Source organism: Barbus barbus (assembly GCF_936440315.1).
Source record: "Barbus barbus genome assembly, chromosome: 20".
Lineage (NCBI taxonomy): Eukaryota > Metazoa > Chordata > Actinopteri > Cypriniformes > Cyprinidae > Barbus > Barbus barbus.
The window spans coordinates 5,122,453-5,138,337 of NC_136748.1; the positions used below are offsets into that span (position 1 = coordinate 5,122,453).

The 15,885-nt window shown below is 37.3% G+C and overlaps 2 protein-coding genes across 2 annotated transcripts in view; both read right to left on the reverse strand.

The window, feature by feature from the left end:
- LOC306886558 (rho guanine nucleotide exchange factor TIAM2-like) overlaps window positions 1–10,790 on the reverse strand; it is a 95,860-nt gene extending 85,070 nt beyond the window's left edge. The window contains exon 1 of the mRNA XM_079443748.1: window positions 10,503–10,790. The gene's annotated coding sequence lies outside the window, so the exon portion shown is untranslated. The remainder of the gene's footprint in view (window positions 1–10,502) is intronic.
- The window catches only part of LOC306886559 (SR-related and CTD-associated factor 8-like), a 61,567-nt gene continuing 55,032 nt past the window's right edge, over window positions 9,351–15,885 (reverse strand). The window contains exons 9-20 of the mRNA XM_079443749.1: window positions 15,726–15,846; window positions 15,495–15,626; window positions 15,227–15,336; window positions 14,937–15,130; window positions 14,235–14,335; window positions 13,868–13,981; window positions 13,614–13,770; window positions 13,370–13,500; window positions 12,836–12,974; window positions 12,675–12,734; window positions 12,325–12,546; window positions 9,351–12,033 (exon numbers count right to left, since the gene is read on the reverse strand). Coding sequence (XP_079299875.1) covers window positions 10,517–12,033; window positions 12,325–12,546; window positions 12,675–12,734; window positions 12,836–12,974; window positions 13,370–13,500; window positions 13,614–13,770; window positions 13,868–13,981; window positions 14,235–14,335; window positions 14,937–15,130; window positions 15,227–15,336; window positions 15,495–15,626; window positions 15,726–15,846 — 2,998 coding nt within the window. The 3' untranslated portion in view covers window positions 9,351–10,516. The remainder of the gene's footprint in view (window positions 12,034–12,324; window positions 12,547–12,674; window positions 12,735–12,835; window positions 12,975–13,369; window positions 13,501–13,613; window positions 13,771–13,867; window positions 13,982–14,234; window positions 14,336–14,936; window positions 15,131–15,226; window positions 15,337–15,494; window positions 15,627–15,725; window positions 15,847–15,885) is intronic.

Here is a 15,885-nt window from a genome sequence, read left to right on the forward strand (position 1 = left end):
GATATTTCTCAATCTTAACTCTATAAAGCCTGAGAATGTGAGACACTAGAAGGGAGGTTCTAGTCGTGAATTGCTCTACCAACTCTAAACTCCTACCATTACAGACAGGAGCACGCCCCGAGTTTCAGCGAATACGTCAGATATGATGGTCAAAGTAAGTATGGGGGTGAAGTAGTGGAACAGTTAGGTGTTTTGGAAGGTTTTTTTTTTCGTTCACTTAGTACGGAAGAGTTTGAACAAAGCTTGAAAATATTTGTTTTTATTATTAATACTACAATTTTTTTTCCAACTCATTTTTATTGCTGTGATCAATATGATTTTTTTATGACTATTTTACTTTTTCATGTAAAACACTTTGAATTACCATTGTGTATGAAATGTACTATATAAATAAACTTGCCTTGCCTTGATGTATCATATTTGAAACATTTCTAAGGCCTCTATATTATCAACATGAACAAATCTGTTGAAAAACTACAATTTACATGCCTTCTGCCATCTGACTGATAGCAAATAAAAGGCCTTTTAGAATAATAAAAAAAATATCTCCCTTCAGGTTTTGGTCTTTTTGCTGTGAAATCTTTACTAATTTAACAAATTTTGTTGTTAGTAATATTTCACTTACTGCACTGAAGCAATATTTTATGTTTGCCCCAAAATTACAAAGCTTCTAGCTATCATCTTAAGACATATTATTGGGAGATATAGGTTGATGACATATTTAGATGCATTTTATGCAAGTAGTCATCTGTAATTATATAAATATTTTATCAAATAATATTACAAGCTATGAGAAATTCATTTTACTTATATCCACAATTTTCTCCTCAAATATGACCTCCATGTTCTCTTATATCATACTATATGCAGTTTTTGTTTTCAGATTAAATATATATATATATATATATTTTTTTTTTAAGTGTTAAAAACACTGTTTTATCTGGCATTATAAGCAGCAAATATTTTACTATATTTTATTCAAAATAAATGTGAACTAAATATAAACATGTTTTTTATATTTCTAATCAGGGTTTCAACATCCCAAAAATATTCACAAAACTATGCATTTATTCTGTCCTATGGTCTGCTGGGTGAGCTCCCAGCAGACCAAAGGCCATATGCCAGGTCACAGATTTCAGTACAAAGAGGGTTCTAAAGATCCAGTCCCAGACCACAAGGGGATCAAAACGGAAAAGGGTTCATTTTCTTATTTCATGCTTTGATGAATCCATATCCAGGGACTTGTTAAATGATGCTGAAGCTCAAACCGCAATCTCTAATCTGACCGCTTGTTTGGCTAGCAGTGTGTGGAGGAGGGCACAGGGGAGCACAGATGCTTGCCGTCATTAATAAGCATGATCATGAATAATTAATCTCCCTAAGTGAGTGAATACTGAAGAGGCAAACTGATGGACCAGATTGAAGTAACCACAGGGGAGGATATAAGAGTTAAAGTCATGAGAGCATTGGCGCCCAAATGTTGGTCTCTAATTGTCAATGCTGTGGAGTTGAAACCAAGAGGAAAACTCATTAATTTAGTCTAACACAATATCTGATTTGAGTTATTTAGAGTAAGTTAAGATGCAGTAGCAAAATGTTAGGGGGAAATTATTCCGACAGACCTTATTTTTGCGGATGGAAAGCAAGATATTGAAATCAACCAATAATAAATAAACTGACACTCTCTTCAATGTAAAAAAACATTTCTGTTTTCAGTTATTACATTTTTTGGTATAATTTGGTTAATTTTCAATACATTTTTTGCATTATACAGTGGCATGCGAAAGTTTGGGAACCCCTTGCAGAATCTGTGAAAATGTGGATAATTTTACCAAAATAAGAGAGATCATACAAAATGCATGTTATTTTTTATTTAGTGATGTCCTGAGTAAGATATTTTCCATAAAAGATGTTTACATATAGTCCACAAGACAAAAAAATAGCTGAAATTATTAAAATAACCACATTCAAAAGTTTGGGAACACTTGGTTCTTAATACTGTGTGTGGTTACCTGGATGATCTACGACTGTTTTTTTGTTTTGTGATGGTTGTTCACGAGTGCCTTGTTTGTTCTGAACAGTTAAACTGAGCACTGTTCTTCAGAAAAATCCTCCAGGTCCTGCAGAATCTTCAGTTTTCCAGCATCTTTTGCATATTTGAACCCTTTCCAGCAGTGACTGTATGATTTTGAGATCCACCTTTTCACGCTGAGGATGATTGAGGGACTCAAACACAACTATTGAAAAAGGTTCAAACATTCACTGATGCTCCTGAAGGAAACACGATGCATTAAGAGCCGGGGTGAAAACTTTTGAACAGGATGAAGATGTCCAAATTTTTCTTATTTTGTTGAAATATCATATTTTTCCATTTAGTACTGCCCTTCTGACGCGACAGAAGATACTTGCATGTTTCCTGGAAGACAAATGAAGTACAATTTACCTTGATCTTCAAATTCAAAAAGTTTTCACCCCCGGCTCTTAATGCATCGTGTTTTCTTCAGGAGCACAGGTGAATGTTTGAACCTTTTTTAATTGTTGTGTTTGAGTCCCTCAATCATCCTATTTTTTTGTCTTGTGGACTATATGTAAACATCTTTTATGGAAAATATCTTACTCAGGACAGTACTAAATAAAAAAATAACATGCATTTTGTATGATCTCTCTTATTTTGGTAAAATTATCCACATTTTCACAGATTCTGCAAGGGGTTCCCAAACTTTCGATCCCCACTGTATATACATATATATACATACACACATATATATATATATATATACATATATATATACACATATATACACACACATATACACACACACACACACACATACATACATACATATATATATATATATATATATAAATAAATAAATAAATAAACAAACAGTGCCTAAATTTTCACAAACAAGCACTACATGCCAAACAAGTTTGTTACTAAAAGAATTTTGGTTCAAACAGGAAATCAGGTAGCCCAAAGGCTGAAAACATGTACATCTGTTTTAAACAAAAAAAATAGAGAGGTTCTTTAGAGGAAACAATAAGACTTTTGTCACCAAGCACAAAACCAGGTGTCAAAGCCTGAGGCACTGCATTAGTCAGTGTGCCCTGTGATGGACTTGAACAGTTGGTGTCCTATAAAACCACCCAACTTGGTGTTTGTCATGGAAACTTTTCATTGTGCTGACCCAGTCTTAAAATCATACTAGACTTTAAGGAGGGGCCAGTTACAATGGAATTAAAAGAAAAAAAAAGTAATAAAATTTCCTTGGGAAACCTTCAAATGCCTCTTTACATGATCTTTGCACAAGCTGCTGACTAAACCTAAAGCCTGACCTCTGCTGAGCTCCTCAATGAGAGCTTGAGGGAAATTTGATCTGTTATTCTATGGATCGAAACTGACCCCCCCTAAAATTCTGAGGTAGATACTGTATCTGAGTGAATTTAGCTGACATGTACGTAATATAAGTAAAATCTCAAAAGTAATTCAGATATCATAAGCAATAATGCTGCAATGACATTACAGATATTCTTATTATAATACATTATTTGATAGTCCTTTTGGTGTCATTTTATTTTGCGAAAGTACAATAAGGATAAGCTGCTGACCTGATGCTATTCCCGGAGCTGAGAAGCTTCACGTCAGAAATATATCGTAACCATGTCACTATACCGTAAGGAGGGGCCAATTACAATGGAATTAAAAAACTCAGGAAACTTTCAAATGCCTGTTTACTCCATCTTTGCACAAGCTACTGATCTAGAACTCTGCAACGTCATGTCTGGTCTGATCACAATACGCACAAATTCACATGAAAGAGTCGGAGTAAAAGCTTGTTATTTTTATAAAGCAAGGAATGTTTTTTTTAATTATTATTTCACTGAAGTGTGGTGTTGATGCCATGATTGGACATGGAAGTTTCTGTGTATATTTAGAAATTTTAGGAATTATTTTTGGAATTTTAGATTTTACTGTTTAGAAGGCCAGTGGACTGTCCTCAGAAAACCTCCAAGGTCTATAAAGTAACCAGCAGAGGAGTCAGTCTGACCTCTACTGGTTATGCTCTGCATCTGCTAAAAAATCTCTTTAGTTTGAGGAGTGATTGAGCTCCACTATTGTTATTTTATTTCAGATATTAAAAGTAAGTGAAATTCAGATAACAAAGAGCAAATATATTGATTTGAACCAACAACCGATAGCAAGGTCTGAACTCACTGTCACTGCAGTGTCAATGAGGACTCGCACAGTGTGGTTTTCAGCTTGGCACTGACCCATGCAAGTTGCCCTAACAAGACATATTTCCTGAAAGCTACAACATTTTTTCTTACTTTAAATACAAATCCAAAACTACAGACTTTAAACTCAGAACAAGACGAAAAACACTATTCCAAAAAGCAGTATTTACATAAAACCTTGCCTTAAAATGGCTCACAGGGCTGTTAGATGCCGATATACTGCACAATGAACAGCCATTATACATTTTGCATGGGAAACAATTCAATAATGTTATATATCTTTACAAATTACAGTAAGTGTGTATCCAGGTAGATGCGACTGACCTCACTACTGTATTGACATACTACGGAATAAAATGAATTCTAGAACAAGAAACAACAATGTATTGTAGGACTTTTTGGGATTTTATTCTTAGGTAAAGTGAGCTGCATGTCTGATGAACTGGCTTGAGTGCAGCATGGCTTTATATACGTCAACAGAGACTTGTTGTTCATAGTGTATGACAGGATGAGTAAGTTATAACAATGATTTTGACCTCACAATATTTAATAAAAAAAGAATGCATGGATGAGTCATTCATAATTAAACAAGTTTTAAACTTAAGCAGGCAATATAGAAAAAAAAAAAACATTTACATTAATACAAGAAATTATACAAAGTTTGAATGAATGTGAAATATTTTAATAAGGAATGGAATGTCATCTATATTACAGGCAATGTTACTGTGATCAGGCACGTGGAGAATCAAGGTAGACCTTAATATGATGGATATACGGACTCAACATTAACACTTTCACAAGCAACCTCCATTGCCTTTATTCCCGCTCATAGATTCTGATGCACCCTCCTCATCCTTATAGACTTAATTTCTTTTGTAAATATTTTCCGCAGGTTTTTAAATTAAGGTCAATTTAAGACTTTAAGACCAAGTAATGAAATTTAAAGAGCAAATTGATAGGAATTACAAATGTCAATAAGTTCTCTAAATGTAAAAGTCTAGGGTGCAGAAAATGAGTTGTATTTAGCAACAGTTTGAAAATACAACTTCCAACAGATCTCCATTAGTTTTTAATTCATTATACAAAAAAAAAAGCTTAATGAGAATAATAGAAACAACTTTTACTGTACCTTCTGATCACACTGCAAAAAGTGCTGTTCTTCCTCAGTATTTTTGTCTTGTTTCTCCAGTGTAAATGTCTGATGTTTCATGTTGAAAAGCAAAATGACAAGTCTTGTTTTCTGAGAAACTGATCAAAATCAAGCGAGTTTGAGATTAAACAAGAAATACTGAAAAATCGACTGAAAGATAATAAAATTGTATTCCTTTTGAATTTTCAAGTATAAACTCGCTTCATTTTGTCCAATTTCTCAAAAAGACGACTTTACCTTCATAACGTTGATTTTCAAGAATATGCATCTAAGAATATTTAAGGCTGTTTAGTTATTCGTTTAAAAAAAACAAATCAACAATACTGTGGAAGATCCATTTTTTTTGCAATGTTATGCATGCGACATTTAATGTCATGGCTTTACCAATTTAAGACTTTCTGCTTTTATTTAAGACTTGAAGGCCTTAAAGGGATTGTTGACCCAAAAATTTAAATTCTGTCATTTACTCGCCCTCAAGTTGTTCCAAAGCTAAATGAATTTCTTTCTTCTGCTGAACACAAAAGAAGATTTTAAAAACTGTGGGTAACCAAACAGGAACAGCTTGAGGGGGGAGTAAATGATGACATTTTCATTTTGGGGTGTACTCCCTCTTTAAGTTGTGGAAGGCAGAAGTGAGACTTTTTAAAACTATATTAAGACCCGCAGAAACACTATTTTGAGCACTTTTAGCACTGTCTGGATAAAATGCTAGAGCTTTTTACATGGCATTTAGGGATTTTGGGGAAAAAAAGGTTTAATTTATTTGTAACTTATGTGAACAGTGTTTATAGTTTTGGGTAACGAGTAGCTTTTAGAAAATTGTTTTAGTGTCAACAATTGAGAAAAAAACAAATAAGCTGAGACTGTTCTCCTCAATGATTTCGATTGCAGCTATGCAGGTAGTAAATGGACTCTTATAATAACTTATAAACGGATAGTTCCGGTCCTTGATTCTGATTGGTTGAGCCACGTTCGAAGCCGCTGTAAATTACACTACAAACCTACACCTTTGTTTACTTTGTGTGTTGCTTGGCAACCACTTTGTTCCAACCACAACTGTTACTGAACTAAATTGTTTGGTGGAAGAGTACTGTTTTTATTCATATCATTACACTTATTTGCTCTGTTTTATTTTGTGAAACCTTACTAAGTATATGGAATAACCGTTTTATAAAATCAATAAGCCCGGTGAAGCCGTGGTTTACAGTGAATGTATAACAGCTAAGGGGATTGTGCCTAACAACGCCCCTTAGCTGTTTTAAATTCACTGTAAATCACGGCTTCTTGGGGCTTATTGCTTTAATAACAGCCCAACTATTTTGTTTCAAAAATGGGAAGAATGCTACCAGCATTTGAGCGCTGCTGAAGTCAGTTTGTTTTAAGTGAGATATTGCAAATCAATATCAAATGAATCAAAAATAAATGTTTGAAGCACTGTTAATTAGTCAGAGTTGCTATCTGAGCTTTGATCCTCAGAGAACAGCTTGAGCTGAGGCCCCTGCTGAGAGCTGAAGAGGTTACAGAACTGCTAGGAATGCATGCTTCACACTATTTTATACAACTCTCTAAAACTACCTGAAGACATATGTAGAGATCAGTACTGTATCACATTTGCTAAGCAACTTTCTTCAGCCTGGAAAACAATTTTGCTGAAAAACCTGTTGTGCACAATCGACTACATGCCTTAAGTCATCTGACTGATCATACACACTTTTTTTTTTAGCAAGTTTAGTATGATTGTGGTAAATGCCTTTTTGCTGTGAAATCTTTACTGATTTAATATATTTCATATTGTTAGTAATATCAGCTACTAGCTTGAGGCAACTTAGTTATCCATACATATTTATTTTGGTTATCCAAAAATCATGTTAAAATGAGAGCATTAAATATGATACATCAGGCTTTTGAGGAACATTTATTTGTAAATCTCTCAATCATCACTGTATTGCACATTTTGTCCCCACAATAAAAACTACATCTATCCATCCATCCATCTATAAACTCCTGATGCATCAAATATGAAAAAAAATTTAATCTAAAGGTTAAATTAATTAAAAAGGTTAATGCATCAAATGCGATTTAATCTAAAGGTTAAATTAAAATATATATTTTTTTTTTCATATGCCACGTGTTACTGTACTTGGCTCAGTGCATCCATCATTATCTTTCATTGTTAATGTGATAATCTTAGGTCCTCCGTTTTCAATCAGTAGGTCATGGGGTGGTTATGCTGGTTTGTATCTGATTCTTAAAAGAACCTCCATGAAACCAGAGGTGGATTTCTGCAGATTAAACAACTTCATAGTCTCAGTGATTTTCTAGAGCTAATAAGATTGTGCCTCCCCCTCCAGTATTCATGCCAGGAGCAGATGGCTGGATAAGCAGCATCATCAAAATGCCAGGCTATAAACCAGAAGTATGTTTGCTGACATACATGGCCAGAGAGTATGATTATTATGAGAGTAATTAGTATTAGACTGGCAATCTCATGAATATTGAGATGTCATTAATATTGGCTTATAGATTTGCTGTCAGATCAAAATACTATTGGTGCATCTGAAATCGCATACTGTCATAGCAGGTACTACATTTGATGAGACTTACTTTGTTCTATAAAGTATCCATCCAGCTGCACTTTTGGCACTGTCAAGCATCAGTTTCATTGCTTCACCACACAATCTATGAATCATGTCCTTGGGCCTCATGGAACAAGTGTCCACTGGACACATATTTTAGATGGTAGTAGTAGGTCACAGGTACTTTTCACCTACTGTTTTAATGAACACTACAAACGTAGACATGCTACTAATTTCACATTGTTTTTTTGCTACTATATTGCATAGGAATTTTGGTATTCATAAATCACAGCAGTTGGAGCACTTTTGAAGTCATGTCGAATTAAGATTTGAAAAGAGTAGGTTCTCACATCAAAAAGTTCACAAATACATGTTTCAAAAGTTATCCATAAGAATAGTGGTTTAATCTTCTGAAGAGACATGATCAATTTATATTCACATTAACACTCATCCACGTACATACTTTGAGCACATCAAATAAAGTAAATGGAAGTGCAACCGTGCTCACGTCATGCATAACTAATCATGTTTGTCTTCTATTCAAATGTATTATTTTTATGACAGCTTTTTGAAGCGTGAAAATTTATGTTGCATGGATTTTTAATGGATAGACAAAAGTAATGAGATAATACTGTATTAAAACAATATCTTACTTGATGCACAACTTCGGGGTTTGAAACTATATTGGGGAAACTATATATATAACTTTAAACTATAACCCTTTAAAGTTCACATAATGAACTACGCCTATTTGAGGTGTTATTTGCATTTGGGCCACCCATTTACCACAGTTTTGTTAAAGCATTTCTGGCTGCTTGGCACAACATGGTAATATTCAAACATGTCACCTACCTTCCTGTTACTCCAAAACTGAGAACAAAAAGCGCTTAAAACTGGGCCTGTGCAGACTACATGCTTTAACAATAATGCTGATATATATATATATATATATATATATATATATATATATATATATATATATATATATATATATATATATATATATATATATATATATATATATATATATATATATATATATATAATATAAATTAAAATATCTAATAATTCCTACTGCAGAACTGTACTGACGTCAAGCTGTCAGTAATTAAATGGATATCTCAGGAACTACTCAAAAGAAATTTAGATTTTCTGTTAATTTTGATTTATACACAACAAAAGTGACACTGATGTGTGAATCAGACTGATTCTTAAACTCAATTAGTGAATAGGACAGCACTTTTCATAAAGTACTTTTATATAAAATAAGGCCTACATGTAAATAAATTTAGAATCAGGCATACTTTAAATGAATCAAAACTGTATTCACAATCAAAAAAATAAATAAAAATACTTGTTTGTATATTTGCTTTCTATTTTTTTTTATTCCTGCGAGTAAATGACTCTGTATTACAGTCTAGTGCAACTATTTCACAATTTGAGAAAATAAAGTTGGTTAACATTCTGTTAAGTTCAGAGGGCAGTATTTATGCAAACAATTTTTGTGACTGAACACTAGCAATGCATATTTTATATATTCTGTGTGTGTGAGTGTGAGACAAGTAGAGCTGTATTAAAACAGGTGTGTGCATGACATATTTCCAAAAAGCTGATCTATTGGGTAAAGGGAGTCGGAGGAAATTTCAAAACGCAAACCTAAAAGCAAACATCTGGTGGCCGCCCAAAGTTTAGATCAGTTCACAACCAAAAACATTTCATCCCATCCACGACACTTGGGCCATTATCACTTGGCTCATGGTTTTAATGGTTTGTGTGCAGATGGTTTCTCTTCTCGATACAAAACACAGTCCTAAAGAATTTAACAATCAGAGCATGTTTATTTGAAACTAAAACAGATTGCACCCAACATCCATATTTCCTTTGATCGCCTTTTCTGAGCTCATGTATTTCCATGGAAGTTTGATGAAGAAAAATCACAGACATTTAATATTGGGATAATACATCGTAGTTTAATTTTTTTTTTGTAAAGGATCCTTTTCAAAGCAACTAAAACGCAGTACTGTATTTCACTGTATTTGATGTACGTATATTCTTCTTTAGAGACAAGAAGCATTGGACACAATAGAATCATTCATTTCAAATTTTGCAGCTGCAGTTTTGAAAAGAAAAGACGAAAGAAAAAAAAAGCCAGTGCTGATTTCAAGTAATGCAAATCAATCCAAAGGAGACAGCCAGAATCCTTACACTCTTCCATAGGAAGGTCAAACCTCATTTCCTACTGCATTTACAATTAGGCTACACAATATTTTGGCAAGCAAGTGTCAAGAAAAAAAAAAAAAAAACACCTAGTTAAAACAATGGGGCTGCTTTAAAAACTAAAAACAGGGAATAAAATAAAATATTAAAATCCCACCTACCATTTAGATCCTCTAGTGTGAGCCGCCTAGACTGCATATACATTTGAAGCTTGAGAGGCATGAATCATTCGTTAAGGTGTCTGCTATAATCTAGCGAACTGAGTGGGTCCTGTGAGAGCTTTCAAAATGATTACAGAGATGACTATACAAAATGATCTTTACCTACTGAGTGATGATTATGTTTCCTCAGTGTCTGTTTTCTCTAGCTCAGGTTCAGTCTCAGCATTCACCTTTGGCCCAGTCTGTTCAGTGTCTGCATCCACAGAGGAGGAAGCAGACATTTCTGGGGTCTTCTCTCCTTTCAAGGGCTCGTTCTGGAAGCAGGTAGGTGTGGAGGTAAGGGATGGAGAGGGGCTACGAGAGGGCTCTGCAGCGCTCTGGGATGCAGGTTCCAAAATGTTTAGCTGAGGTTTTGAATCTGTCTTCATTCCATTGACACATGACGCTCCCTCCTGCTCTTGCCTTCTTTCTGTCTCTTCAGCGGGGCTGAGTGACTTGGGCTGTGACTGCAGCTCTGGCGTTACCTCTGGTTGCGGTTCAGCATCTCGTTCTTTTGGTTGTGGTTCCGGATGAGGCTGGTGTTGGGGCACCGGCAGAGACGGCGACTTCATTTGCGCTTGTTCTTGTGCTTGAGGCTGAGCGACCAAGGGGGTCGGCAGAGGGAGCAGTGGCTGAGATTTGGGAAGCAGCGGTTGAGGCTGAGATTGTGAAGAAAGGGGTGTCCAGCGCTCTTTATCCTTCTCATTCTCCCGTTCTCGGTCTCTCTCGCGATTCCGCTCTCTGACGCGATCACGTTCCCGATTCCTGTCCCTCTCCCTTTCGCGGTCTCTGTCTCGCTCCCGGCTATGACGATTGCCGTTCATTTCACCCCGGAAGTCCATGTCCCTGTCATCTCGGTCCTTCTGTCTTTCCCAAGGTCTGCGACGATCATCGTAGTCCTGGTGCATGTTGGCGTTAAAAGAAGGCCCAGTTCCGCGATTCCAAGCGGGTCCTGATGAAGTTCCGCTGCGACCCTCAAATCGATTCTGAAAGTTAGGGTTGGAACGATCCTCCTGGAAACCCTTTGGAGGTCCACCAGACATCCCCCTCATGTCTCGCTCGTCGAAGTCCCCCCTGGGTGGTCCCCAGCGACTTTCTGCCCTGAAACCTCCGGACATATTTTCTCTTCTACCCTCTCGACCTTCGGCTTGCAAGACTGTTCTCGGGGGTCGTTCTAGTAAGGGTGGTCTGGCAGGCACAGGCTCAGTACGCATCTCCAAAGGAGGTGTCTTCAACAACCCCGTGCTCTGCTTTTCTGATGGTGGAAAGCGATAGTCCTGATCTCCTTCTTGTTGGGCACCTACATCTGACCTGGGTGGTGTTTCATTATCAGACTTGGCCAGACTGTCAGCTCCAGCAGTTGAAGGGTTAGTTGCCCTTGCGAAAGTGCCTTCAGCACGGTTGAACTGCTCCATTTGAGAGAATGGAACCCGAACGCGGGCTTGAAGTGAAGCATCCAGGACGTTGTTGGTCTGATGTGCAAGGCCTGGCTGCATGAGCAGGGGGAAGCGGCCCCCAGGTCCCTGAAGCAGGTTGGGTCGCAGTTCCAGGGGAAGCAGCCCTGCCATCCTCTGGCCAGAGAGAGGATGTGTAAGAGATGCAGAAGGGTGCATACCGAGGAGACCCATTCCACTGCGCACAGCATTTTGCATTCCTGAAAAAAAGAAAAGAAAAAAAAAGTACAAAGATAAATACAAAATGTCTCATACTGGTGTTAATGAAAATGTGCTCAATGACAACCTTCCTCTCCACCAAATCCATAAAATATCACTGGCATCCATGTTTAGATGCATCATGCCAAGCTTAAAATATAACACACAAGTCGTATGAATTGCTGCAAGAGTCTCCTTTTGTGTTCTACAGAAAAATATAACAGCATATGGTTTGCTAGCTGTACATGACTTGTACTGACATTATGTAAAATGTTCTTATAAAACCTATTTACCCTGTAGTGCCATCTCAGAAGCTGTCTCCATTTCTGCCGACTGAGGCGTTTTGTCTGTGCTGCTCTGCTGATGTTGTGCTCCCACAGGGTTAAAGACTCCTGCCCCGGGCATTGCTGATGGAATAAAACTCCCAGGAATAGTACTGCTGGGAGGAATCATGGCTCCAAACAGAGAATCCTTGCTGTTCTCTTGAGTGTTTGGCAACGAAGGCTGCACTAGAGCTATAAAAGGCGATAGAGTGATAAAAGGCCCATTTAGTATCTTGAAAATTGGACCTTAAAGGACAGTGCTTTCACATGCATCATTAGGCAAAATAAGAATAACTTATTTTAGAGGCTGGTTAACATACAGGTCTGAGCTGAAGCAAGACCAACTGCTGACGGTCCTAATCCTGGCGTGGCCATGAAACCTGTGAAAGAGAAATTTACAAATTGATGCATATATTAAAAAACAAAAATTCATTGTACAGTTAAAAGCTTCATATTTAGTATTCAGGTAGGCACCGTGTACCTGGAGGAGGCTGTGAGGCATTAAACCCTGCCCTTAGAAATGGTGGTGGGGGACCAAAGCCTGGTGGGGGCATTGCCATGTTGACAGGGAAGGATGGAGGCACAAGGCCAACAGCAGGGACCGTCTGCGCCACTGGAATCTAAACCAAAATAAGCCATCCATGGATAAGTAAACAGTAATTAATTATTAAATCAACTGTCCTCATGCCCTATTGACTATTTTAAAGATGTCCTTGCAACCTTTCTGGGCCTTGAACGTGCATCGTGTTGCTGTCTATACAAGGTCAGAGAGCTCTAAGATTCCATCAAAAATTTCATTTGTGTTCCGAAGATGAACAAAGGTCTTACAAGTTTTGAGTCATTAATGACAATTTTTTCATTTTAGGGTATCCCTTTCAGTTACCGTCATAGATTGATGGCTAAACAGCATCCCTATTATCTAGTAATTAAATCACATACAAAAGTAAGAAACCTAAACATGTTTTGCTCATTTTGTCATAGCAATTTAAGGCCTGAATTAATGTTAACATCATACCTGCATGGGCATCATAGTGACAGGCTGGGTAAAGGCTTCACTGGGTGTGCTGCTTGCTGTACTGGTTTCAGCTGTAACAGCCTGGCTCTGAGTCTCTTTGGCGGTCTCAGTATTTCTCTGGGATTCCCATTCTGCATCATAAAAAACAGTACTGTTATGAATGGGAAAAGTACTGTGTAGAAGATCAAATATATACACAATACATATCAAACTTTCAGTTGCCGAACAAGTAAATTCTTCTCACCATTGTTGACGGTCTCCTGGTCAATCATGCCTCCCTCTGCAAAGTCATCCAGATCATCCAGTTTGACCTTCTCCCATGGGATATAAGTCACCCCAAGGTCCACATCCCAGAACTGCTTATACTCCTGTTTCACCCCTTTATTGAGGGCCCAAGCAATCTGCAAAGCAATGCAACATGTTTAGACACATTCCCCTCCCAAAAATGTTATAGAACATTGCAAAGATTTCAAGTCAGTGAACATTCTTCACACATACTTTGATGACCTTTGAACCGATTTTGTAGGAGCCTGTGCTCAGTTTCTGAAGGGCACGGTATGCATCCTGACGATGAACCATACAGATGTAAGCACAGCCTCTGGGAGGAATCATCTAGAGAAAAAAAAAACATTAAATTCAGACTTATGTTTCCAGATTCACCAACTCTATTAAAAAGCAAAACCTGAAGACCTACTGAGCTGTCCTAAAACACTTCCCGTTTTAGGGTATTCCTAATTAAACTTCAGCCCAAAATATCTAGAGACTCCAAAAATGCCCCTTGGCTAGATGGCATAACTGATCTAATTAAAGAGTAAACTAATTTAAAGAGCATTCAAGTGCTCAGGTTTACGGAAACTCAACTCACATTGATAGATTCAATCTGGCCAAACTCTTCGAAGAGGTTAGTAAGATCTTGTTGGGTGGCTTTCTTGTCCACTTGGCCGACCCATAGAGTAGTGCTGCAAACTGAAAGAGGCAGAAAGAAATAAAAGGTAACTCACGTGCTACTTTACCCTTTATGCGTGCGTGTGTCTGTATAAATAAACATATAGGGAAATTAACTTGTATTTCAGTTAACTTGTATTTCAGTTGTGAAAAGGACATTCAATTATCAAGACATTCGCAAGAACTCTGCAAACATGTTCATGTTTGTCCATGAGATGGAAAAGTCTTAATGACTAACATTTTCAGTGGCAATACATAACTGGCCAGAAAATACAAGTAACAGTTCTGTCATCTGTCCTGAAAGAACAATGGACCAACTGGCACAGTACATGTAATTACATTATAATTTTTGGATGAATTATCGCTTTAAGCTCAAAGACCAAAGCAACAGTCAGTCAGTAAATAAGGAGGCTTGTGATTTTCCCACTCATATGAACATGATTAAATACAAATCTTAACTGTCTCATCCATAGCACAATTACATTTCATAAGATCTTTCTATAATTCTTTAATTTTATTATGTGTCAACTTAACCCTTTAAAAATGACTATTGCAAAGTAGTAATTTCTTAAACTTGACCCTTATAAATTCAGAAAGCACAGGTGGACCTCTGTAATCTTACCACTTAGAACCCTTGAGCGGATAGGAGGAAGTCCTTTTTTCTGCCGTTCCTTTTCTCTTTCCCTTGCTTGTCGCTCACTGGAATAAGAACGTGAGGACTTCCTCTTTCTGTCCCTTGAGCGAGACCGTGATCTCTTCCTGTGTTTACACTTTCGAGACCCTGAGCGAGACCTTGACCTCCTTCTCTTAGGTGACCTGGGGATGTAAAGAGATTTTCACATGAGAGCTCTTTACCTGCGTCTGAAAAATGGAAATAAGACAAGAACAATTTGGCGAAATTGCAACACCAACCTTGACCGAGATCTTGAACGTGTCCTTGAACGGGTGCTGCTGGTTTTCTTCTCCTCAGCCTCAAAGAGCTCCTCATCTACAGTATCCTGTCCCTCATCAATATCCATGTCCTGCAAAATACACAAGTGAACCTGATGTTTCCACTATCCACTTGTCACTCAGCTTCAATTAATCATTGAGTATTACAGACATCCAACAGAAGACAGCGATTTCATCACTTCTAATATAGGCTTATCCTCGCAACTAAAAGTTTGATTTCCGATCATACCTGTTGCTGGTTATCAATGGAGTCATCCATTTTTGCTTCTTGTTCTGGGAGCTGTGGTGGGGCACTGCTCTGGCCAGGAGGGGCCGAATTTTCAGGACGAAAGATGGCATCCTGGCCCTCCATGGTCATAGACTGTCAAAAAAAAAACAAGGCGCATTAAGAAATAAAGGTACAAGAATGACATAAGGGCTCTAACACATTATGCAAAGAAATAATCACAAATTTATGTACCTTCTGTTGATGCTGCTGGTGCTCCATTAGCTGCTTCTGAAACTGTTCGAGGTTTTGCTGCTGAAGATGCTCGGCCAGCTGATGAAATATTGAGTTATTGATGGACTCTGGCACCACAGGTCTGAAACAGACAGTAAGAACATGTTTTACAAAAATAACA